Genomic DNA, 21833 nt, shown 5'->3' on the forward strand with positions numbered 1-21833 from the left:
AAGACCAACACCTGCTGCATTGCGTAACAGTTGCAAAACGGATTAGTCTGCACTAATTTCGGTTCTCAAAGGATGCTAAAAAATGCGCCTGGCATCAAGACAAAGTGCGGCGGTCGTCGAAAAATTGCAATGGACTACGTTTCGACGACGCTTGTTATCTGGACGCAATTTTTTAGAAGGATTCTTCCTTCTGCAGCCCATCTCATCATTGATAATGCACCATTTCCCGATGGAACTGTTGAGATGTCACGAATGTTCGTTTCTTAGGCTGCGAAACAGTTTAAAAAATGTAAAAGTGAATAGAGAAGTAAAACCAACAGCGGAAGTTGCTACGAGGGCGTACCTCCAATAGTTGATGTCCTCTTTGACAATGTCTGGAGCTATCCCTGGTGTGTTTATTGAAGGCTCCAAGCTCGCTTCTGTTAACTTGATGAAAAGTTCATTTAGCGAACTAGACCAAACAGAAGAAACATGGAGAGGATGGTCAATATAAAGCTGGTCAGTAAAATCATCTGGTTGAATATAGCATCTCTGCTGCTGCTTATCAAGATCAGCCTTCAATGCCACAAACACCATAGGCAACTCTTGGAGATGCTTGTGCTGGTTTATGAGCTCGAAAAGAAATGAAAACGACTCAGGATCACTCGAATCATAAGTTAGGCACAAAACATCACACTCTTTCATTTTTTCAACGTTCTCCAAGATTGCCGGCTCTTGCTCCCCAAATTCTTGCAAAATAAGATAATACTGTTTACTGCCTTTAAGTTCTAGGCTGTTCACGGCTATCCGTGGTCGTATTGTCGGAGAATACGATTCCAGGAAAGACCTTCCTACAAAAGATTCCAATAAAGAACTTTTCCCACTGAAAGGTTTACCAATAACAAAGCAGTTGAAAACTTTCCGGTCAGTGACTAGTGCTCGATAAAATTTTCCATTACGCCTTCTCTTTTTCCGTGATTTGGTGATCTGTAAAGCTAGCCTCGCGTCCTTTTCAATACCGAGATATACCAGATATTCTGTTGTTGTCTTATGGTCCAGAAATGTAGTCATACTCCATTGTGCTAACCAACCTTGAAGCGTTACGAAACCTTGACTATTAACAACGGTAGAGAAGGGAAAATTAGTCTCTGCCCAAAGCCGCGGTATGCCGGGAGTGGTTTTGAAAAGAAAATCGATTTCTTGTTCATTCAGGCCTCCATCGTTGTCTTTGTCAAACGTCAGAAACAGCTCAACAAGGAAACGGTAACCTAATGGGCTCAATTCTACGCTCGCGGTATCTGTGATATCCATTTTGGGATATAAAACTTTATCGCTTATTGAGAGAGAGTCAGTGTAGTGGAAGGCTCGGAGAATACCCCAAGTAGTTTCATGCCTGCCTTTCTCAGAGTAAAGTTTATTAAGTACAAGGAAACCGTCTTTTGTTATTCCCTTGTCGGGAATATACAGTGTGTAGCTGCCGTATTCTTGAGGAGGCATGGAAAGATTCAAAAGCGTTTCTTTTATAAATTCGAGTTCACTTTTATCTATAGCCTTTCCAAAGGCCCGCTTCTGCAGAACGATCAGTTCATGATCGTTGAGGAAGCCATCCTGATCCTTATCAGAAAGAAGAAAGATCCGCTTTAGCGCCAAAACAGTCAAAGGTTTGAGTTCTCCCACCCTAGAATCAAACAAGGGAGCGATGGGATGTGTAATGGCCCGTTGACACAGATAAAAAGCTTGATTGACATTAAATTTGTCTTTAGCACTTGTCTTAATACACGTCTCAATTTCCTTAAACTCTCGCAAAATGGGTATGAACTCTTCATCCTCCACTTTAGTGCTATCAGAAAGGGAATCGTCGGAAGGAGACAGAACAGAGCTTTTAGGTTCGCTTTCGACAGAAAAGTCATCGCATTTGTTTTTGCATAATACCACTGGCAAATTAACCCCCAAAGAACGGAACATCATCATCCAATAAAGCGCTACTCTGTCATAAGTTTCATGATCTGAATACACAAGCCATATAACATCCGCGCTTTTCAGTTCCCGATGCAATGCAGGTAAGTCATAACTTGTTGTATCGACCAGAATGCTACTCTTTGGACAGAATGGACTTGAAGAGAAGTCTCGTGGGATAGTAACTGGCGGTAAACAGTTTTGGAGGTTTTGAATGAATTGGTCCTTCACAAGGCATGCCACAAGGCTAGTTTTTCCAACGCCGTCATCACCACAGACTACTATCTTGATCTGTTCCTTCCCCATTATCTGCAATTTGAACCAGAGAGGCAGCGGTGCCCAGATAAATAAACTAGGACAAGCTTCTCAATGCCCTGTTAAGGACCTCCTTCCACTTTAATTCGAGTAATCATTGACTAGATCATATTCTACGAATATACATGGAGCTTCCAAAATATCAATTTCAATATTCAATTCGGTGGCAAACAGTAACCTTTAAGTTTGGTACGTTGAACAGTTAGCAACATCTCAATTGGCATTAAAGGTCACTGAACTGCAATGGTATGTGTTCGAGTTGTTTTAATGGTTTCCGCCCAGCTCGATATTAACAGGTTTACGCACTATTCAATTAGACATCGATCGGTACTGGATATGATCTTTCTAATAGTGTTTTCTCACCTGATGGCAGGAACTTTCAGGTAGAGTATGCAGTCAAAGCCGCTGAGAACGGGGCAACGTCTGTCGGAATGAAGTTTAAAGATGGTATTGTTCTCGCTGTCGAAAAATTAGTAACCTCAAAGCTGCTGGTGCCAGGAAAGAACAAAAAAATACAAACTATAGATCGTCATGTTGGCTGCGCATACTCAGGGTTAATGCCAGATGGTAGACATCTGGTAAACAGAGGCCGCGAGGAGGCTTCGAGTTTCAAGAAGACATACGCTACTCCAATCCCTCTCCCCGCTTTGGCTGACAGATTAGGACAGTATGTGCAGGCACACACGCTCTACAATAGTGTGAGGCCCTTCGGGATCACAGCCATTGTTGGCGGAGTGGACGACGATGGCGCACATCTTTATATGCTCGAGCCTAGCGGCACATACTGGGGATATAAAGGCGCGGCTACTGGTAAAGGCAGACAATCAGCGAAAGCCGAACTGGAGAAAGTGATTAGCAACAAACCTGAGCTTGATGCGAGAGAAGCAGTAAAAGAGGCCGCAAGGATAATTTATCTAGCTCATGAGGATAACAAAGAAAAGGACTTCGAGCTAGAAATGAGTTGGTGTTCGATCTCAGAGACTAATGGTTTACATAAGGCGGTACCAAAAGATTTGCTCGACGAAGCCATTGCGTTTGCCAAGGCCGAGAACGGCGACGACTCCGATAGCGACGATTCTAGTGACGAGAGCGAAAACGAGAAAGACAACGAAAAGAAGGACGCTGAGGGTGACGTTCAACTCGAGTAATCCAGACCTTGGAATAAACTCTACCTTTCTGGTCGTTTTCTGTGATTAAGGTGATTAAAGTTCGCTCCATACTACATACCGGTGGTCGTTTATAACAGATAAAGATTAAAAAGGTTAAAATGGCGGTAGCGTTGCAACTATTGACTGTGGCCAAACCTTTCTCGTATTTTTAAGCGTAATGCTCTGTTCTCATCCTCGAGCTGGGAAATTCTGTATTCTGCAGCATCTGCGTCGAGCTTTCGTCTTTCCCTTTCCGCTACCCATCTCCTCTCCAGTAACTCAATGTGCAGCTGAGATCCATAGCCCTCCTCCGTGTCTTTAACATTAATATGCGACGATCTTTTTTTCTCCTTTAGCAACAGCTTTGCATGCTCTTCAACAATTGAGTTGATAGCTGACTCAATAAATACGTACAACGATTCAAGCTTCGCGTGTACTGCCTTGTGGTGGTTCTTAGAGCTGAGAACATCTAAGTTTTTGAGCTTCTTCTTGGCTTGGTCAATTGAATGTCTCTGGAGTATTTTATCAAACACATCGAATATCTTGTTAAGGTGTAGAATCAGGTGGCTGCGCAATTTTAAGAGTTCATTTTCGAGTTCGCTGCGATCCTTAGTAACTTCGTTTATTGACTCTTCAAGTTGGCTGTTATGACGAATTGTTGAATTTAACTCGCTTTCAATTTCTTTGATGTGCTGTTGCATCTCACGGTTTTCCCCCATATATAAACCAGAGTTCCTCACCGCCCTTTTCAGTGTCTTTTCAAGGTCCATTATAGTTTTTTCAGACTCTTCTTGAGCTGCAGAAAGCTCGTTTTGGAGTTCTGCTATTACATTTTCAAGTCTTTGTGACTCTGTCCTGGATTTGGAAACCTGAGACATCAAGTCTTCGATTTTGTTCATCCATTCCAACTCCTTTTCTTTGTACCTTCCCTCCACCTCTGTCACACCGCCAGTTTCCGCACTGCCCCTATCAAGCTTCTCACGTCTTTGTTCTATCGCAACTATCTCTTCCTCTAGCTCTTTCACCCTATTCTTTTGAATTTCAAGCCGATTTTTATATTCTTCTATTTCGACATTAGGAGCGGGGAATGTCTGCGAAGAACTCCCCTGGGTGTCAGGGCTTTTGGCTCTATCAGAGGCGTGTATGTCCATGGAAAGCACGCCAGCAGTAACCCCACTTATGGAACGGCCATGAAATAGCTCGGTAAGTTTTTCCAGAAGCAATTGCTGTTTCATTAGTTTATCTCCTAGTAGTTTTTCTGTTTCCCCGGATTGATCCATCCTATCTTGCAAACTTCTCAAAAAGTTATGATACTCCTCATGCATGCTCTCAATCGCGCTCTCAAGCCTTGTATCCATCTGTGATATATTACCTTGGGAATTGTCTGCTACAGTTATGAGAGATTTATCAAACTGTTCCGGTATTTGTGCCGTGCTGAGAGTATCCAGAAATTTTCGAACAGTTGATCCAAGAGCATTGATCTTGACATCAATGAAATTGTTTGAAATGCCTCTTGCTTTGCACAATACCTCCTTCTCTTCATCAGAAATGTCGAGTTTTTCAGAAAGCACCTGCAAAATGTCGTCAATATTGCTGGCTATCACATCCGAATGCTCCAAATAGGAATTGACATCATCCAAAACAGTGCTGTAATCGTTTTTTGCAGACAAAAGTTCTTTGTCTTTCGCTTCCAAGTTTTGCCGAAGTTCAGCAAGATCCTTGGACAACTTGGCGCATTTATCGCAAGAAGGCAGTGTATCAACTAACTTAGCACTACAAGGTAAGTTTGGAAATTCATCAAAATGGTGGCTTTCTCTGTCGTAATTCAACTCTTTTATCACCTCTGCGAGCGCTCTCAAACGTAACTTGCATGCCGTTAGCTGACGCTGTAATTGCTCGACTTCGTTACTGGACGAAGCAGACATAGTGGGGACACTCGAGGTATACCCGTCAGAAAACAATGAGCTGCGAGTGTGAGGCCGCGAGTTAACAGGTGATGCTAGGTTCAAAGGGCCCTCACTAAATCCATCGCCGTTTTCTGCAGAGGCGCCAACCGTAGGAGAGACTGAACTACTACCTTGGTGGTAAATACTCTCCTTTGCAACGTCCCGTTTTCTCCAGGGCGTCATTGAGTTGTTAAATTGCGGAATGTCAAGTTCATCAGCTTCACTCATCGTTCCAGTGCTGCCTTCGTCACTTGAGCGTGTATTATTCGCCGAAAGACAGCCTGAGCTATCTTGCACGGAGTTTCCACGTAGCGGCACCATTGGTTTTAACCGCTCGTTATATTTCAATAAAAATGCTGTCTATTAGATGACTAGTGAAACAAGGCTGATACTTCAAGCAGAACGGCACCGTTTCTGTCAAATAACGCGGAGAGTAATGTATCGGAACCTCTGAAAAGCTTAATCAAAACAAAAGCTTACCAAGTGCATAAGTGCGCTCTAGCTCTGAGCTCTCTGAGGGCATCCCCACACTAGTTCCTTAGTACTCGGAACCTTCAAATACTGTTTTGATCTCTATTCTTTGGGAAAGTTGCACGTGATTAAAGAAATAAAGGCCTTACATCAAATCGTAGGTAACGAATCAGCCTCTTGAAAAATTTTCGATGAGCTTGAAATCTTGTCAAAGGACGTGTCTTTGGTATAGGCCTACGCAGTAAAGGTTCTTGTGAATTAAGATCTACAACAATGGCCACGTCCGCTTTGGAAGACATAAGAATTGAAGACATTCCCGTCGATGACGTCGACTTCTCTGATTTAGAGAAAAAGTACGAGGTTGAATCACCAGTCAACTTCGACAATTTTGTTGTTGTTGATGGTGCCCCGGTAGCTCCAGAATCTAAAGTCCCAGTGCTTACAAAAGTTCTGACCAAGTTATTTTCGCAAGCTGGCTCGGTGGTGGACATTAATTTGCCTTTGGATGAAGAAAAGAAGACCACTAAGGGCTATCTGTTCGTTGAGTTTGATTCACCAGCTTCAGCTAGAAAGGCAATCAAGCTGTTGAACGGCAAGAAGCTGGATGTTAAGCATAGACTTTTTGTTAACAGCTTGACCGACGTCGAGAAGTTTGGAACAGAGGATTTTGACACTGAGTTCCATGAACCAAAATTGCCAGAGTTCCAAAAGACAGATTATTTGCAATCGTGGTTGCAGGATGAACAAGGAAGAGACCAGTTTGTGCTACAGAAGGGCGAATTAACTGGTGTTTTCTGGAACAGAAACACTCAGCAACCCGAAAATGCCGTGGAGCCTAGAACAAACTGGTCTAACACCACAGTCAAATTCTCTCCAAAGGGTACTTACTTGTTCTCTTTCCACAACCAAGGTGTCGCCTCGTGGGGTGGTAGGAATTTTGAGCGTTTAAGGAGATTTTTCCATCCTCAGGCTAAAGCTTTGGCTATTTCTCCAACCGAAAAGTACCTTGTGACTTTGTCACCAGAGCCCATTGTTGTTCCAGAAGACGCTCCCGAAGACTTCCCATTCGGCCCTGAGTCAAACGGCCATCAGCTATGTGTTTGGGATATTGCTACTGGTCTTTCTGTCAAGACTTTCGCACTCCCTCCAAACCAGAGATTGCACTGGCCTATGATAAAATGGTCCTTTGACGATAAGTACTGTGCACGTCTAGGGCCAAACGCTCTTGCCGTTTATGATGCCGAAAACAACTTCGAGCTACTGGGCGGGAGAATTATGAAGATTGAAGGTATCCAAGACTTCTCGTTCGCCCCCGCAGGCGCCAAGCTCGCCGTCAACAGAAATGGCGAGCTCTCTTCCGTCTTGGCTTTCTGGACTCCGGAATCGAATAACCAGTCTTGTAAGGCTACCGTTATGGAGATCCCCACTAGAAGAGTTTTGAGGACTGTCAACTTGGTCCAGGTCTCCGACGTGACTTTGCACTGGCAAAACCAAGCCGAATACTTGTGTGTAAAGGTGGACCGTCATACCAAGTCTAAAAAGACTTTCTTTTCCAACTTGGAAATCTGCAAGCTTACTGAGAAGGACGTCCCCGTCGAGAAGGTTGAAATGAAGGATCTTGCCGTCAGATTTGCTTGGGAACCAAAGGGCCACAGATTTGTTACAATCTCCACAACTGAGACCGCTGACGACAACCCATCCATTCCAAAGAACGTTGTTACCTTCTTCGCACCCGAACAAAAAGAGAAAACCAATGTTGCAGTCAAGGCTGAACCTAAGAAATGGAAGGCATTTGCCTCCGTGCCTGGTAAATTTTCTAACACCATTTCATGGTCTCCTGCCGGTAGATTTGTTGTTGTTGCAACCCTAGTTACTCCAGACACAAGAAAAGCTGACTTCGACTTCTACGACTTCGACTTCACTGGTGATAAGAATGACAACGACAGTGATGATGTTGCGGCGAACCTAAAGGCCGTCGCCCATCCTGAATTTTACAGTGCCACTGATATGCAATGGGACCCATCAGGGAGATTTGTTGCTGTCTGGTCCTCTGCCGTGAAACACAAGCTCGAAAACGGTTACAAGGTTTTCAACGTTGCAGGCGAATGTGTTAGAGAGGAAATGATCGAGGCTTTTAAGAACTTTGTTTGGAGACCAAGACCTGAATCTCTACTGACCAACGGTGAGAAAAAGAAGGTGAGAAAGAACCTGAGAGAATGGTCTGCCCAGTTCGAGGAGCTGGATGCCATGCAAGCGGATAGTGCTATGAGAGAATTGATCTTGTCTCGCCGTTCGATGTTGGAAGGCTGGACCCAATACAGACAAGACAGAGCCGCGCTCATGGAGGAGGAGTACAACTACAAGGTATTCGATCAAGTCGAGCACTCTACCGCCGACGAAGATTACGAAGTGGTCGAAGAAATCAAGGAGGAGATTTTGGAAGAAAAGGAGGAGGAGGTCACTTCCTTCGAAGAGCCTACAAGTTCCGAATAATTGGCAAGCGACATATCAACTGGACTGCTGTTATAATAAATACTTTCTTTTCTTTAATGACTATTTACAGATAGAGGGATTTCACCATCAAGCGGCCCTTACGGTCATTCGCTGCGTGTCCGCAACTGCAGACCATGCCACCTCTTAATATCGTCCTGCAAGACTTTGTTAACGAGTTTATGTTGCTTTACCATAGACAATCCCTTGAACTTTTCGCTTGTAATGTCTATGGCGAACATTGATCCGCATCCCCCGCTGATGTCTCGTACTTCGATCTGCTGAGGCTTAAGCTGTTTGGTCAGCTTCTCGTAAACGAGTTTCTCTTCCGGGGTGAACGATAATAGCCTGCGAGCCACTCTTGCTAACATTTTTACTCAGTTTATTCGGTTGCGCAGCATTGAAGAGTAATAATGTAAGTTCCAAAAATCATTAGAAATTTCGGACGAATTTTAAAAGTTCAAAACAACAGCAGAAAACTAGATGCTATTACTCAAAACACTTGCCCGCTCGATGAGTACCGCCGCTAACCGGAGCACTTCAGGACCAATTGCGCAAAGCATAACAAATAAAGTACGGCAGCAGTTTCCTGATCTACAGCATTTTGCATTATTCAATGACTCCTACAAACACGCGGGCCACCACGGGATGGCAGAGGCCGAGAACAGAATTGAGTCGCACTTCCGTATCGAAGTTGTGAGTGGTGCATTTGAAGGTCTGACCTTGCCTAAAAGACACCGTCTTATGTACACACTGCTGGATGAGGAATTGCAAAAAGGCGTACACGCTTTGCAGCTGCAGACCAGAACGCCAGCTGAACAGGAGCGGAAGAATCAAAGGGCAGAGTAGCGGTGTAGTTTAAACGTTGGAAAATGCGCTTGCGAGGCGCTTCCGCTGAAATGTAATGATTGTGACGTATCAATATTTATGAGATAACTAGTGATCTTCTTTTAGAGACTCTTCATACTGCTCCAAAGACATGAGCTCCTCCCCGTTCATGTCGGCCAAGTCGTTCAGCCTAACCTTCGCGATCCACCCCTCACCCATGGGGTCTTCGTTGATCAGCTGTGGTGTGTCGTTCAAAGACTCGTTGCCCTCCAAGACCGTGCCTGCCAGCGGCTGGTACACCTCAGACGCAGACTTCACGGACTCGACTGACCCTAAAGAGTCGCCTGCTTCCAACTCCGAGTCTGCCTCAGGCAGCTCTATGTATGTCGCGTCGCCCAGCGCGTCCGCCGCGTACTTGGTAATGCCTACGAAAGCGGTGCCATCCTGGTGTGCAGCAATCCACTCGTGTTGCGAAGTGTATTTGACAGACGAAGGGCCAGACTTGGAGAACGTGAAAGGAGGCTGGGTCTTGGTGAGCGCGTTCGACGACTGTGCTCTCAAAAACAAGCGGGGCGAAATGGCGCTAAGGCGGGAGGAAGCCCTCAGAGTCGACTGGGCACACGTGCGGATCATATGGTAAAGGTTACTTTTAGGAATGTATAGCACCTAACGAAGATTTCCCGAAGGCCTAAGGCAGTGTGTGCTCACAGCTGTGCTTGTTAAATATAGTCGAAGCGAAGAGTCTTGATAAGGCATTACTCGTGCACCTCTTACGAAGACTGCGCTCGGAATTTGACCCTGTTGCTGCCCCGGCGCAGAGTCAAGCAAAGAAATTGTGACCCGGACCTCCCAAAATCACGCCAGGGTCCGCGCGCCAGACGCCTACAAAGTGATAAACTCGCGTAAGTCACGTAAGTCACGTGATCAAATCTGTCGTATTCTCTGTGCGGTTTCTATTTGCGGCGGTGCCCCAGAGTGTTATTGCTACTCTGGGAGCACCATGTATGCGCTTCTATAACTAGCAGAAAAATCGTTCAAATCTCCGGCTAGGCTGCAACCTGGTGCCTTTCCAGTACCACACCATTCCTTATCGCTTCCCCCAGCTTGCGATCCGATCAGCTACCCGCCACCTGGGAGACGTTTGCTGTGCCTTTTGCGGGGTTGGCACACTTCTCTGCCTCTGCCGTGAACATTTCCGCCTAAGCCGGGGCTTTGGTACCCCTAAAATACAAACCCCGCATGCCGCCCACAAATGTATATAAACGAGTGGCTTATGTTTTTTTTGAGTGCACAGACTTTACTCAGGGGCCAATCTCGAGCCGCTCGGAGTTTGGTTTCGTGAATGCGGATAACAGTGCACCCTGACACCTAAACACTCTGGAGCCACAGCGCTCCAAAGTGCGCTGGCATTACCCGGAGGGGATGAGTCGGATGTAATATCATCCGCTAAATTCCGAACCACGTTTGCTATCGCTGTTTTGTGGATGGACGTTTTGGGGATTTTTTTTTATTTTTTTTTTTCTGGATAGCTCGCAGGATTGTGCAGAGTGATCGTTTCTTTTTTGGAAGGATGCTCACCGGCAAGACACTCTTGGCCCTTGCTTTTTTGACCGCGTATGCGAAACGGTGAAGAATAAGCCAGCTGTAGCACGTCAGTCCATGGAAACTATTTAGTGTGTGGAACCTGAATTCGCCCACCCCACAAGGCAAGGAAGGTACGCTAGGCGCAGAGCCAGATTACCAAGCATAAGCGCAGAACTGAAGAAGCGTTTAAGTAGCCCTGTCTCTCGACTACAGAACTCAGCGATCCAAAAAGGTGGCTGCGGTGTTAAGACTCAACCACTCCTCCCCTCCCGCCCAATTGAAAGAAATGTCTAGCATGGCCACGCTTTTCACGGTGAACTCACCAGAGCTCGCGCCGCAACTCGCATCCCGCTTCAAGGGCCATGTGGTTGCGCTAACTGCCGTCGCGGACCTGCTCGCGCGCCTCTACTCCGACCGGCTCTCAGGAGCCGACAACTACGAGCGCGACCTCTACCTCGTGGTGTACTGCGAGCCAAAGCGCTCGGCGCAGGACGCCAGCCCACCGGCAAGTTCAACCCTGGACACTCTGTCTGCGGCTGAGCTCGCTCACCTCCTCGAAAAACAGTTTCCATGTTTCAACCTGAGCGTTGTGACGCCGGAGCGGGCGGTTCCAGCCATCGCAGAACTGGATAACTACCGCGCGAAGTACACCCAGAGACTCACGCGTGTTACTACCTGGATGTACGCGAAACGACATGACCCCTGCTCCGTGAACATGTACTCTATGATTTCGCACCTGACCCAAGTTCGCCATTCCAACACGGAGAAGCCACGGAGGTCGTACGCAAGACTGATCTCTTCCTCCTTGGACCTAAGGAAACTCATACAGCTGCCGCAGGGGAAATCCGACGATCATTATTGGAAATTGCTGACGACGTGGGACTTTTGCGCCTTGTCGCTGTCCACCTGTGAGCTAATATGGTGCAGTTACCTCATTCTCAAGAAGCTTGCCATTGACGCTGACTACGTTATCTCGGACAACGACCTCTTTCTGCTTTTACTCACACTTGAGACATCCTACCACCAGGGAAACAAGTTCCACAACTTTAGGCACGCCGTAGACGTTATGCAAGCGACATGGCAACTATGCTGCAAGCTTCAGCTGCACTTTCCTAAGGACGCATCTGTCTTATTGGTTTGTGTGGCCGCCATCGGTCACGACCTTGGACACCCTGGTACGAATAATGCGCTCATGTGTGAAGAAAACTCTCCTGTTGCTCAGTTGTACCAGAAAGCATCAGTTTTGGAGAACTTCCATACCGAGCTCTTCTTAGATCTTCTTCAAGACCATTGGCCTCAGCTGCTGGAAGATCGGCGCAACGTGATATCTGACACCATCCTCGCAACTGACATGGCCTTGCATTCTCAATATATTGATCAAATGGATGAGGCTCCATCGCAGCAGCCCACGTTTCTATCACTGATCATCAAAGCAGCCGATATTTCCAATGTTACGCGGCCGTTGGAGATATCTGCCAAATGGGCAGTACTGATTACTTGTGAATTCAATGAATGCGCCGCTCTTGTACGAGAATTAAAGGAAGGTTCTGCAGAGTACGACGCCTACAACACGGAATATGATCAACCTCTGCCCGAGTCAGTCGACTCCATATTAGAAAAGTTCCCCTCTATTCCAAAGGGCCAGCTGATATTCATTAATGCTTTTGCCGAGGGGCTCTTTGCAGGTCTTGGGGACTACTTCGAAGAACTCAAGTTCCTACACCATAACGTTCAAGCTAACAAGAAGTTTTGGGAAGGAAAACTGTAAAATTGTGAAGGTGGTCTTGAACTAACGAGTACACTACTTCATTGAGGGTCCTAGACTTTTAGCGGACTCTCGGTAATGTGCATTCCAATATTGTCATTGCAATACATCACATTTTTAACTTCATACAACCTGAGACCTCTTTAGTGGTATGAACCTCTAGACTTCTCAATCAACGTACATAGTGATGAATAATTTTTACTGCATTCTAGTCTCTCGGGTTCCGGTTCAAAGTTTATGTACTCGGCGTCTACAATAATTAATATCCAAATCTTAAAATCTCGTGGTATTCCGCTAAACAATCACAATTCGATTGTTTATTGCTTGTCTCGCAAGGCATTCACTCTTGAGGCAAGAACGTTGCTGATCCTATAAACTTTAGTCGCGAAATGACTTTTCAATCCTTTTCAAGCGGCTTGTCAGCGTCATCTAATGGCTGCTTCTCCACATCGCGGAACTACGAGTACTTGGCCTGCAAATGAATTCCAGTGGAATATCAATACGACACCCCGCATTTTCTAGCAGGCTTCTCCAGGGAAATACGGTAGCCACAATGGACCGGTTGGAACTAAAAGGATGGGCGTCATCTAAGAAAACGTAGAATCACGTGATATGAACAATGGCTGCCTCGGTAGGGAAGGCTGAACTGGTTTTTGGCTTTCTTTCGTAAGCCGCGTGCTCAGCGGTTCGAGAAGATAGGACTCAGATTGCAAAGAGTAGTGCTCGTAATTTAGGTTATGTCTCGCCTAGCTGGAACAATGGCCACTAACGAGCGGGGAATACTTAAGCACTCTGCTTCGCGTATTCTTGCAAAACTCAGTGGGCCACTTCTCTTATATGTCATCTAAGTTTCGGCGCTAAACAGGAAAACAGCTCTCAGTGCTCGGAATTGTTACATTATTTGTACGGCATTTTTTCGGGTCCGCCGGCTCACCTGCGCCGGGAGGCTGCACCGCTTCAGCGCTTTTCCAAGGACCTTAAGATCACTGTACCAGCAACATGAGGACAGAAAGGCGGGGAAAGGGTAGTCTCCTATATATGGCGGTTGTCTCTTATATATTAATATGCATTGGCGTCGATTAGCCCCCGCTCCTTGTAATCTCTGACAACCGCAAACGCCTTCAAAAGCTTTCTTCTTGCACCGAGTGCAGAAACGCCCATGGATTCAAGCGCATCATCTTCAAGGTAAACCAGCTCAGCCCATGGTTTTCCGCTCAAAGCATCAGAGTACTTGTGCAGCCTCAAAGACTTCAGCCAAGCAGGAATGTTATTTAGAAGCTTTGGATCCGTTAACGTTTTTGGGTTCATGGAAGAAGAAGCAGATGATCCATTAGATCCAGTTGGTGAGCTGAGTCCGTTGTGTGGATTTGGCTTAGGCTGGGTAGGCGATTTCTTTTGCACTGGCTTCCCGGACGAACCCATTTTTCTCCTGAGCTGCGGGTCAGCAGAGCGAGGCCTATGGGTAAGGTCGTTGATGTAGTCGTAGATGGGCTGGCTGTTTGAAGGATTTTGAGGAATAGGAGACCACTGGCGACTCATATGATGGTCCATGTTGTTGTTTAACAAAGAGTCCAGAGTCAATGGCTGGGGAGTTGGTCCTCTGTCTGGCATAGGGGCTATGACTTGAGGAGATCTCACGCTAGGTGAAATGTACCCACTGCTGATCAGACTGTCCAGCTTGAGTTTAGTATGCTGTAGCACTTCCTCGTTCAACGAAGACAAAAGATTATCCATAACGGAGTTTTGCTGAGATGTGGAGAGCATTGCCATCCAAGAACACAACTGATTGAGGTCATGCGCAAAGTTGACCATACTATTATGTTGAGGAGCCGGTACCTGAGCTCCGCTGCTGGCGGGCCTGGTGAAAGTATCCAAAAACATAGATGAGCTAGGCTGTAGCATTGGGGAAACGACAGCAGGTCCGGCTGCTGCGCGTTGCGAGTCGACTAACATGTTTTGTTGTTGATCCAACAAGTCGTTGAGAGAGAGATGCTGAGAAGAAAGCTGGGGGCTAAGGGGAAGCTGCGAAACGCCGCTGTTGCCGGGCCCAGTGCTATGGCTATTGTTCATTGCCGAGGCCTGAGGAGATAGTAGAACAGCTCCTGGGTGTGCTCTTCTCGGCATGCCCACAGGAGAGTGCACCCTAGGAGGGAATGACATGCTTTCTTCTTTGAACATTGTATGCGGCTTGTAATTCAGGGTGCGGTACTTCTACCAGTAGAAGAACTTGTGGTTTTGATGAAAAGTGAAGGTGAGTGCCGTCCGCTGGTTAGATCTGCAACTACACAACCTTCGATATAACAGGTATTCGCTGAATGCTCGTACGCCGTCCTCTAAAACAATTAGAGACTATTTTGGATGATACTAAGCTCTGGGTGATACAAGGTAGCTGTCCTGCGGCTTGCTTTCTTCGACTAATGTTATATTGTCGACAACGGCTTTCCAAGATTTCTTCAAGACCAGGCGCTTGGATCTTCGTAACGAAAATTTTTTCCACATCGTCGAAACTTATATTTCGTGTATTGTGATATAATTGGAGTTTTCAATAAATACTTTCACGAGTACTACTTTAGGGCATCCACACCCATTAAAGTAGTAGTTTTCTTGGTGGGTGGAAACTCTGGCGGCCAATAGGCCAGTGGATATCCCTGTGAGATGCTGCGTGAATTTTTGTCTTTAGAATCTAATTTAGCTCTGCGACGCACGGCTCGAGTTATTATACTGCATTTTTAGACTAAATAATGACTTGCAAAGGCCCATAGCGGGCGCAGAACTGAGGAAGCCCCATTACATTTACAAAAGAGCCTGCATATAATTAGTCTCCATTAGGCTAAAATTCGGAGTCCACCGGCGTAGACCCTATTTGTAAGAATTTATCGTCAACAAAGGTCTTAGTAGAATTTGGCAAGTACGGCTTCGCATTGCTCTCTCACGGACTCATCTTGCTCTTTCATGCTCGTTAGCAGCTTCGCAATATGGGGTTTGACAGGCGGTCTAAACATTACCATGAACTTAAGCGACTGGAACCCCAGAGAGCCTCTTAGGGGATCAAGACAAAGAGATCTAATTTTGTCAACGTGCTCTTGGGACAGACGCGGCAATTCACTAACGAGTCTAATGAAAAGTCGCCTGTGAGAAACTTCCAAGAATGGTATCAGTGCATCCAGGATTTTGAGTGACCATTGGTCGTATACTGGGGTCTCACCCTTCTCGTTATTTAAAGATTCGTAATACCATTCCTCACTCAGCCATTCAATAACCACAGCCACACGGTTACCAAAGTCTTCGATAAAGTAATCGTAGATAGCCTGGCGAGCTGTGTTACTCATTTCTTCATTGTGGCTGACACCCCGGCTCGCCAACCTTGTCAAAAGCGTAAGCCATGAGGTTTTATTGTTCCAGTCGAGTAGTCTCACCTTATGCAACATGTTAACTGGAACTTCGTTGCTGGCGCCTGGTTCCTCTTCCGAATCTTTTACGGCCATAATGTGGCCCACAATACGAATAAAATGCTGTTTCTTCTCTTCTTCGGACATTGGCGCCGGGGCTCCGAGAGTGAATTCCTGCTTGTCTTCGTCCTCAGAAAGTTCTTCGTCCTCGGGCTGCTTTACGACCTCCCGTTTCTTGCTAGGCTGCTGGACTGTGTCGGCCTCAAGGGGTCGTTTTTTATTATCTGTTGCTTGCGAAGCTTTATTCATTAAGTCAGTATAGCGAGATGCTACTATAGACAGTCCTGAAATCATTTTATTAGTGTCAGTCTGGTAAAGACACTCGGTACAAAGCTTGGCCATGACAGCTGGAGAAAGTTTTGATACGTCAATTTCAGAGTGCTTACTGTTCATAAGAGAGTAAACGGAGGCATATGTGCTATCGAAGGCGATCGGCGATGTGTTAAAGAAACCAGCAGATGAGTTTTTGGACATTGTGTACTTTTGCAGTTCTGTTAAGAGCTGCATATCTGGTGACATGCGAGGTTGTGTGCTGTTGTTTCGTGAGGAGCTGTTCTGATTAGACGCTTTCAGGGCAGTAACATACTTTGCGCGTTCCCTAGAAGGCATTTTGCGTTCCACCTGCTTCGGATCAAAGTTCATGATGCCCTTAGCCTTTGTTTCCTCACCTATTATATGAAGTGTTTGAGAAATCTTCGATAGTTTGGCGTGATACTGTGCCATATTGCCAGAGTTCTTTATAAGCTGAGATTTAAGACCAAACTGGACAAACACTTTATAGCAACGTTCTACAAATCTCTTGGCCAACCTGTATTGGAGTACAGATTCTGCATTCTGCTGGTATTTCATATCAACATTAAACCTAAGCAGGCCCCCAAGGATGTGATAAGTGGCCTGCGGCCTTCTTTTCATCACAAACGCCAAGCAATTGAGTACACCAATAAATAAAGATGCAACCATCATTGGCTCCTCCGACAGGTAGCTCAGTAAGAACCCTAGTAATTTTTTAGCTCCAGACTCAAGTTGGCTTTTGCCCGTGATAACCGGATGGTTTTCTGGTACAGAAGCAATGCTAATTCCCGAATTGCCCGGTGTGTGGACAATCACTAAGGTGGATATGAACTTAACCGTTGCTAATTTGACCCCAAGAGATCTCGAATGGTCCTGTAGCGAGTCTTCAGATGGAGTCAAAGGATAAACGGTTTTCCACTTAGAAAGGACGAAAGACCTGAACTGGCACAATGTTTCCCACAGCTCTTTGTTAGACGTTTTGGCAACAAGATCAAAAAGCCAGTCATAACACCTACTCAAACCTAAGATACCGTCACGTAAGGTTGAGTGGTCTGTGCTGCTGCTGCACAGTTTCCACAATTCCCCCAAATGCTGAGAAGCGAGGAAGGGTTTTTCGCTTGATACTACTGCTTCATGGCTCGCAACGTCTAAGAACAATTTAGCACATAATCTTCCCAACTCGACTGAAGGAGAGCGAGACGAGCGATGCAAAGCCATTGCTGTATCCAGCACTTTGGGGAGCATCTCACCCGGCTTGTTATCCATAGCCAACTCTCTGGCTTGAGCCAGCTGTAACACCTCGCTCGACATATCGCCTTGCAGTTGCTTAGATCGAGTTGAATGTGTTTGCTCAACGACAAGTACTAAAATTTTTGTCGTGTATGTATACAACGTTTGTGATATTAAAAGGACAAAAGTTAAATCTTCAAGAAAAGTAAGATCGAGACTGGGTTTAAGAGGGCCTTTTGATACCAGAATATTGCAGTTAAAGAGCAGCGATAACTTCTCAGTAATTATATGAAGATTTCATGAGTTTGTAAAGACTAAATAGGTGTCTTGGGTCGAATTATACAGGCTGGTAGCAGCTTGCTCTTTTCTTGAGGGGACAGCAGAAAATCGAATGGCATTACCAACTCTTGTTCATTTTTGTAAAAAGTTCATTTTCCATAATGCTTTGGGCTCATGCGTATTTCACTACATTCTCGATAAACAAATCCTGCGTTGTGCGAATGTCTTCAACGCCAGGATCAAGTCCATAACATAGTTTCCCCATGCGCGCCAAATCCCAAATAAACCATTGACGAGGCACCATCTAAGCTCACCAGCTTTTACCATATTATGCCATTGATTGCGGAGGGGCTGGCCTGTATTTCCAACTTAAGCCATTATTTCTGTGGCTCTTCCTTAACCATATGAAGCAAGTATTCGCCAATAAAATCTGTACAAAAGTCACGAAAACAAACAACAACTTGGAGTCTTTTGGTGAGCCAGTGTTAAATTTGTGAGTACCAAAGCGCTAATGAATTTATACTAAGCTTCATTCGAAACCCATCTTCAGGACATCATGTTGAATTAACCCACAGGCGTACTGCGATTAACCTTATATTGAGCCAAGTCGATTGAGAGACTTAATGCTCCTAACACCAAGGGATTGTGCTAGTATTTTAAAGGGGCTTGTCAAATTCAAAACAAACCATGTCATCTTTGTACCGTCGGAAACCCCAGGAATGATGGCGTATTGCTTGGATGAAAATGATCAAGTGTGGCAGCCATGGTCAGAAGAACTGCGTAGATGATGTCTAGCCAAGGCCACAGACTTTCCTCCGCCGCATCTTATCTTGAGATGAGCGCCCAATTTTTCTAAAAAAGGCCTCAATACCTGTCAATGCTGCATGTTGAGGTATAGGTAGAAGTGAAGCAGACATTCATGTCCAATTGAAGCGGAAATCCTCCCAGAAAAACGTTAGTTCAGAAAGAAGCTCTCATTATCACAGAGCAGACACCGCAATACAAAAAAGCTCTCCCCAGCTCGTAACTTCCTCACTTGATGTTGAGATCTTGACAGAACAAGGTCTCAAGGTTTAGATTCAAAAGAGCAGAAATAATTGGCAAAGACTTTCCATTTGCATTACTGACTGCCTCAATTACTGCTTTGAAAATGAGGCCATCAGTACCATTATTGTGTCTCCAAACTGGATAGATGCTCTGTAACTGCGATTATGCGGGCCAGAAAACACAGGGTCCTTCTTAAAGCGCATAAGTCACCATCACTCTATGTTCCGAGGAACTATATCGATTAAAAAATCAAACATATCACTCTTGAGTAAGGCTTGGGCGATATCGCTCTTTTGCAAAGTGCGCCTTTTGTGCTCTTCAGCAATGCACCAGGCACGCATAGTTAGTTCCGTGATGAATATTTCGCAAGCCTTAGCGAAGAGAATTGGGGCTTCTGCGCTAATCATCCTCACGTCCTCGTCTGTTTTCATGACCTTTTTAATCCTTGCCAGGGGAAGCGAATGCGATTTAAAGTCATCTTGATGTGGACTCCCTGGCTCATTGGTCATCTCGATTTCATTGATAAGCTCTTGCCAGTACTGAATTGTTATTTCACGGTACGGGCCAACGAGGCCTTGTCCAACATTGCGAAAAACGTCAATCTCCTCTTCTTCAGGGTGCGGATCCATAGCCTGCGTCCTGTTCTGTTATTGTATATTGTCCTTATTGTGCTAAGCTGATAAAGAAAGGAAAGTAAAGCGTCCGAAAAACGTTTTAAACCGGGGTGATATAAAGTTTAGAATAAAGCAGACAACCAGAGCGTAGCTCAGTTGCAGAGTGTAGCTTATCAGCACCAGACATGCGGCAGTTTCAATCGTTTAGTTCAAGCATCGAGTCCAGCCTACCACAGCCGCACAAGCAGCAAAGCTCTAGCGAGATCTACGCGGAGCCAGAAAACTTCTTAGAGATTGAAGTTACAAACCCAAAGACTCACTTCCCACATCCAGACCACCGTGGCATGTTCACAGACTATGAACTGATTTGTCGCACGAATGTTCCAGCTTTTACAAAGCGCATGAGTCGTGTCAGACGCCGCTATTCCGATTTCGAACTCTTTCGCAAGTGTTTGCTCAAGGAGCTATCGCTGTCAAGCCACCCCAAGATTGCGGTGCCGCACCTGCCTGGGAAGATTCTACTGGGTAATCGCTTCAATGATGAGGTTATCCAAGAGCGCATGCAGAGTCTTAACAAGTGGATGATCGCGGTGGCTGGCCACCCATTACTACAGAGCGGGTCGAAAGTGCTGGTGCGGTTTGTTGAAGACGAGAAGTTCACCGGCTGAGCGGCCTGCAGCTACGCGAGCACGCATAAGCTGCATTATTGCTCGCGGGTGTATACAGCAGAGATGCCGGACAAGATGGCTTCAGTGCATAAGAATATAAATTAACTAAGCTGATAGTCTCAAGAATCGTGATTATTATGTGCCTGATTCGCGCCAAATTGATTCTTCTTGTCGCCATGTTCCATTATGATGTGCACATGGGAAGGCAGAAAATTTGTCACATACATTAGTGCTCGACACGTACTCTCTCGAGAAGCCAGGCAGATGAAGAAGTCAAAGCTGTTATCCATTGATGCGTTTGCCAAGACGGAGGAAGACGTCCGTATAAGGACCAGAACCGGTGGACTTATCACGCTATCGTGTGTTGTTGTCACCTTTCTTCTTTTGCTAAGCGAATGGTTTCATTTGAAGGAAGTCGTAACTCGGCCCCAGCTTGTGGTCGATAGGGACCGTCATCTTAAGCTAGATTTGAACATGGATATAACCTTCCCTCACATTCCCTGCTACCTGCTGAACATGGACATCATGGACAGCGCAGGAGAAATGCAGCTCGAAGTTCTCAACAAAGGTTGGAGTAAGACTCGTCTTGATCCATCAGGCCAAGTCTTGGACACCAAGCAGTTCAAGCCAGGGAAAGATGTGGTGGATTACGCTCCAGAAGACGAAAACTATTGCGGTCCGTGCTATGGGGCCCGAGACCAATCTAAGAATGATGAGGTGAACGTAGATGAAAGGGTATGCTGCCAGACGTGTGACGATGTCCGCGAAGCGTACGCAGAAAAGCAATGGGCCTTCTTTGATGGTAAGAACATTGAGCAGTGTGAACGCGAAGGGTATGTCGAGCAGGTCAATGAGCACATAGAAGAGGGGTGCAGAATTAAAGGTATGGCGAAGCTGAATAGAATTGGGGGCAATCTTCATTTTGCTCCAGGCAAGGGTTTTCATAATATTAGAGGCCATTTCCACGATGCCTCGTTGTACCAGAACTCTCCAAGCTTGAATTTTAACCATATCATTCACCATCTCAGCTTTGGCAAAGAGGTTGAAGACATTACTGGCCAAGGTGCGTCTACTGCGCCTTTAGACGGTACTAATGTTAGCCCTGAATTTGATACGCATAAACATCAGTTCTCGTACTTTGCCAAGATTGTTCCAACTAGGTACGAGTACCTAAGCGGGGAGACGGTTGAGACCACCCAATTTACCACCACATACCACTCGAGACCCTTGAAGGGCGGTCGCGACTCCGATCATCCCACAACACTCCACTCTCAGGGTGGCTTTCCCAGCGTTTACTTCTACTTTGAGATGTCTCCGCTCAAGGTGATAAACAAGCAGCAGTATGCACAATCGTGGTCTGGCTTCTGGCTCAACTGCATTACAAGTATTGGAGGTGTCCTAGCCGTAGGAACAGTTCTGGATAAAATTACCTATAAAGCTCAGAGGTCTATGTGGGGCAAGAAGAGCACCTAACTAAAGCTGACGCACGGAGTAAGTGGGCAGTCTTAACTGACCTCTTCCACACGTACTGCTAAAAGTGAATGACTGCCACTATGAGACAGGGAGGTAAAAAACAGATGAGGGAACTAGTCCCAGATAACAAAACAGGAATTGTCTACATTTCGCATTCACCGAGCCATACAAGGCGCCCAGTATCCATACACTTATTATCCATTGTTTCATCGGCATCATCACTCAACAGAGTTATTTCGTATATAGTCACCAAACAATGTAGGTAAATTCTCTAGACGTACAACTCGAGAAACAGAAATG

The 21833-nt window shown here is 45.7% G+C and overlaps 13 protein-coding genes across 13 annotated transcripts; 6 read left to right on the forward strand and 7 right to left on the reverse strand.

The window, feature by feature from the left end:
- Positions 1 to 246: 246 nt before the first annotated feature.
- On the reverse strand, positions 247 to 2241 carry GEM1 (ERMES complex Ca(2+)-binding regulatory GTPase GEM1; the record flags this gene model as incomplete). Its single annotated transcript, XM_002552716.1, has 1 exon — positions 247 to 2241. One exon carries the CDS (start codon positions 2239 to 2241, stop codon positions 247 to 249), a length of 1995 nt encoding a protein of 664 aa, XP_002552762.1.
- Positions 2242 to 2493: 252 nt separating this feature from the next.
- PRE10 (proteasome core particle subunit alpha 7) lies at positions 2494 to 3398 on the forward strand (the record flags this gene model as incomplete). Its single annotated transcript, XM_002552717.1, has 2 exons — positions 2494 to 2496; positions 2568 to 3398. 2 exons carry the CDS (start codon positions 2494 to 2496, stop codon positions 3396 to 3398), a joined length of 834 nt encoding a protein of 277 aa, XP_002552763.1.
- Positions 3399 to 3535: 137 nt separating this feature from the next.
- SPC72 (gamma-tubulin complex subunit SPC72) lies at positions 3536 to 5665 on the reverse strand (the record flags this gene model as incomplete). Its single annotated transcript, XM_002552718.1, has 1 exon — positions 3536 to 5665. One exon carries the CDS (start codon positions 5663 to 5665, stop codon positions 3536 to 3538), a length of 2130 nt encoding a protein of 709 aa, XP_002552764.1.
- A 423-nt stretch (positions 5666 to 6088) lies between these two features.
- PRT1 (translation initiation factor eIF3 core subunit b) lies at positions 6089 to 8308 on the forward strand (the record flags this gene model as incomplete). Its single annotated transcript, XM_002552719.1, has 1 exon — positions 6089 to 8308. One exon carries the CDS (start codon positions 6089 to 6091, stop codon positions 8306 to 8308), a length of 2220 nt encoding a protein of 739 aa, XP_002552765.1.
- Positions 8309 to 8412: 104 nt separating this feature from the next.
- BOL3 (Bol3p) lies at positions 8413 to 8676 on the reverse strand (the record flags this gene model as incomplete). The annotated part of the gene is made up of 1 exon (XM_002552720.1): positions 8413 to 8676. The coding sequence occupies one exon, from the start codon at positions 8674 to 8676 to the stop codon at positions 8413 to 8415; it is 264 nt and encodes an 87-aa protein (XP_002552766.1).
- Positions 8677 to 8788: 112 nt separating this feature from the next.
- Positions 8789 to 9154, forward strand: BOL1 (Bol1p; the record flags this gene model as incomplete). Its single annotated transcript, XM_002552721.1, has 1 exon — positions 8789 to 9154. One exon carries the CDS (start codon positions 8789 to 8791, stop codon positions 9152 to 9154), a length of 366 nt encoding a protein of 121 aa, XP_002552767.1.
- Positions 9155 to 9241: 87 nt separating this feature from the next.
- On the reverse strand, positions 9242 to 9766 carry GCV3 (glycine decarboxylase subunit H; the record flags this gene model as incomplete). Its single annotated transcript, XM_002552722.1, has 1 exon — positions 9242 to 9766. One exon carries the CDS (start codon positions 9764 to 9766, stop codon positions 9242 to 9244), a length of 525 nt encoding a protein of 174 aa, XP_002552768.1.
- Positions 9767 to 11003: 1237 nt separating this feature from the next.
- Positions 11004 to 12485, forward strand: PDE2 (3',5'-cyclic-nucleotide phosphodiesterase PDE2; the record flags this gene model as incomplete). Its single annotated transcript, XM_002552723.1, has 1 exon — positions 11004 to 12485. One exon carries the CDS (start codon positions 11004 to 11006, stop codon positions 12483 to 12485), a length of 1482 nt encoding a protein of 493 aa, XP_002552769.1.
- A 1056-nt stretch (positions 12486 to 13541) lies between these two features.
- Positions 13542 to 14660, reverse strand: VTS1 (Vts1p; the record flags this gene model as incomplete). Its single annotated transcript, XM_002552724.1, has 1 exon — positions 13542 to 14660. One exon carries the CDS (start codon positions 14658 to 14660, stop codon positions 13542 to 13544), a length of 1119 nt encoding a protein of 372 aa, XP_002552770.1.
- A 713-nt stretch (positions 14661 to 15373) lies between these two features.
- PTA1 (RNA-processing protein PTA1) lies at positions 15374 to 17533 on the reverse strand (the record flags this gene model as incomplete). The annotated part of the gene is made up of 1 exon (XM_002552725.1): positions 15374 to 17533. One exon carries the CDS (start codon positions 17531 to 17533, stop codon positions 15374 to 15376), a length of 2160 nt encoding a protein of 719 aa, XP_002552771.1.
- Positions 17534 to 18990: 1457 nt separating this feature from the next.
- Positions 18991 to 19407, reverse strand: HAP5 (Hap5p; the record flags this gene model as incomplete). The annotated part of the gene is made up of 1 exon (XM_002552726.1): positions 18991 to 19407. The coding sequence occupies one exon, from the start codon at positions 19405 to 19407 to the stop codon at positions 18991 to 18993; it is 417 nt and encodes a 138-aa protein (XP_002552772.1).
- A 170-nt stretch (positions 19408 to 19577) lies between these two features.
- SNX3 (Snx3p) lies at positions 19578 to 20060 on the forward strand (the record flags this gene model as incomplete). The annotated part of the gene is made up of 1 exon (XM_002552727.1): positions 19578 to 20060. One exon carries the CDS (start codon positions 19578 to 19580, stop codon positions 20058 to 20060), a length of 483 nt encoding a protein of 160 aa, XP_002552773.1.
- Positions 20061 to 20324: 264 nt separating this feature from the next.
- ERV46 (retrograde cargo receptor ERV46) lies at positions 20325 to 21533 on the forward strand (the record flags this gene model as incomplete). The annotated part of the gene is made up of 1 exon (XM_002552728.1): positions 20325 to 21533. One exon carries the CDS (start codon positions 20325 to 20327, stop codon positions 21531 to 21533), a length of 1209 nt encoding a protein of 402 aa, XP_002552774.1.
- Positions 21534 to 21833: the final 300 nt, after the last annotated feature.

The sequence above is a fragment of the Lachancea thermotolerans genome, assembly GCF_000142805.1.
Source record: "Lachancea thermotolerans CBS 6340 chromosome D complete sequence".
Lineage (NCBI taxonomy): Eukaryota > Fungi > Ascomycota > Saccharomycetes > Saccharomycetales > Saccharomycetaceae > Lachancea > Lachancea thermotolerans.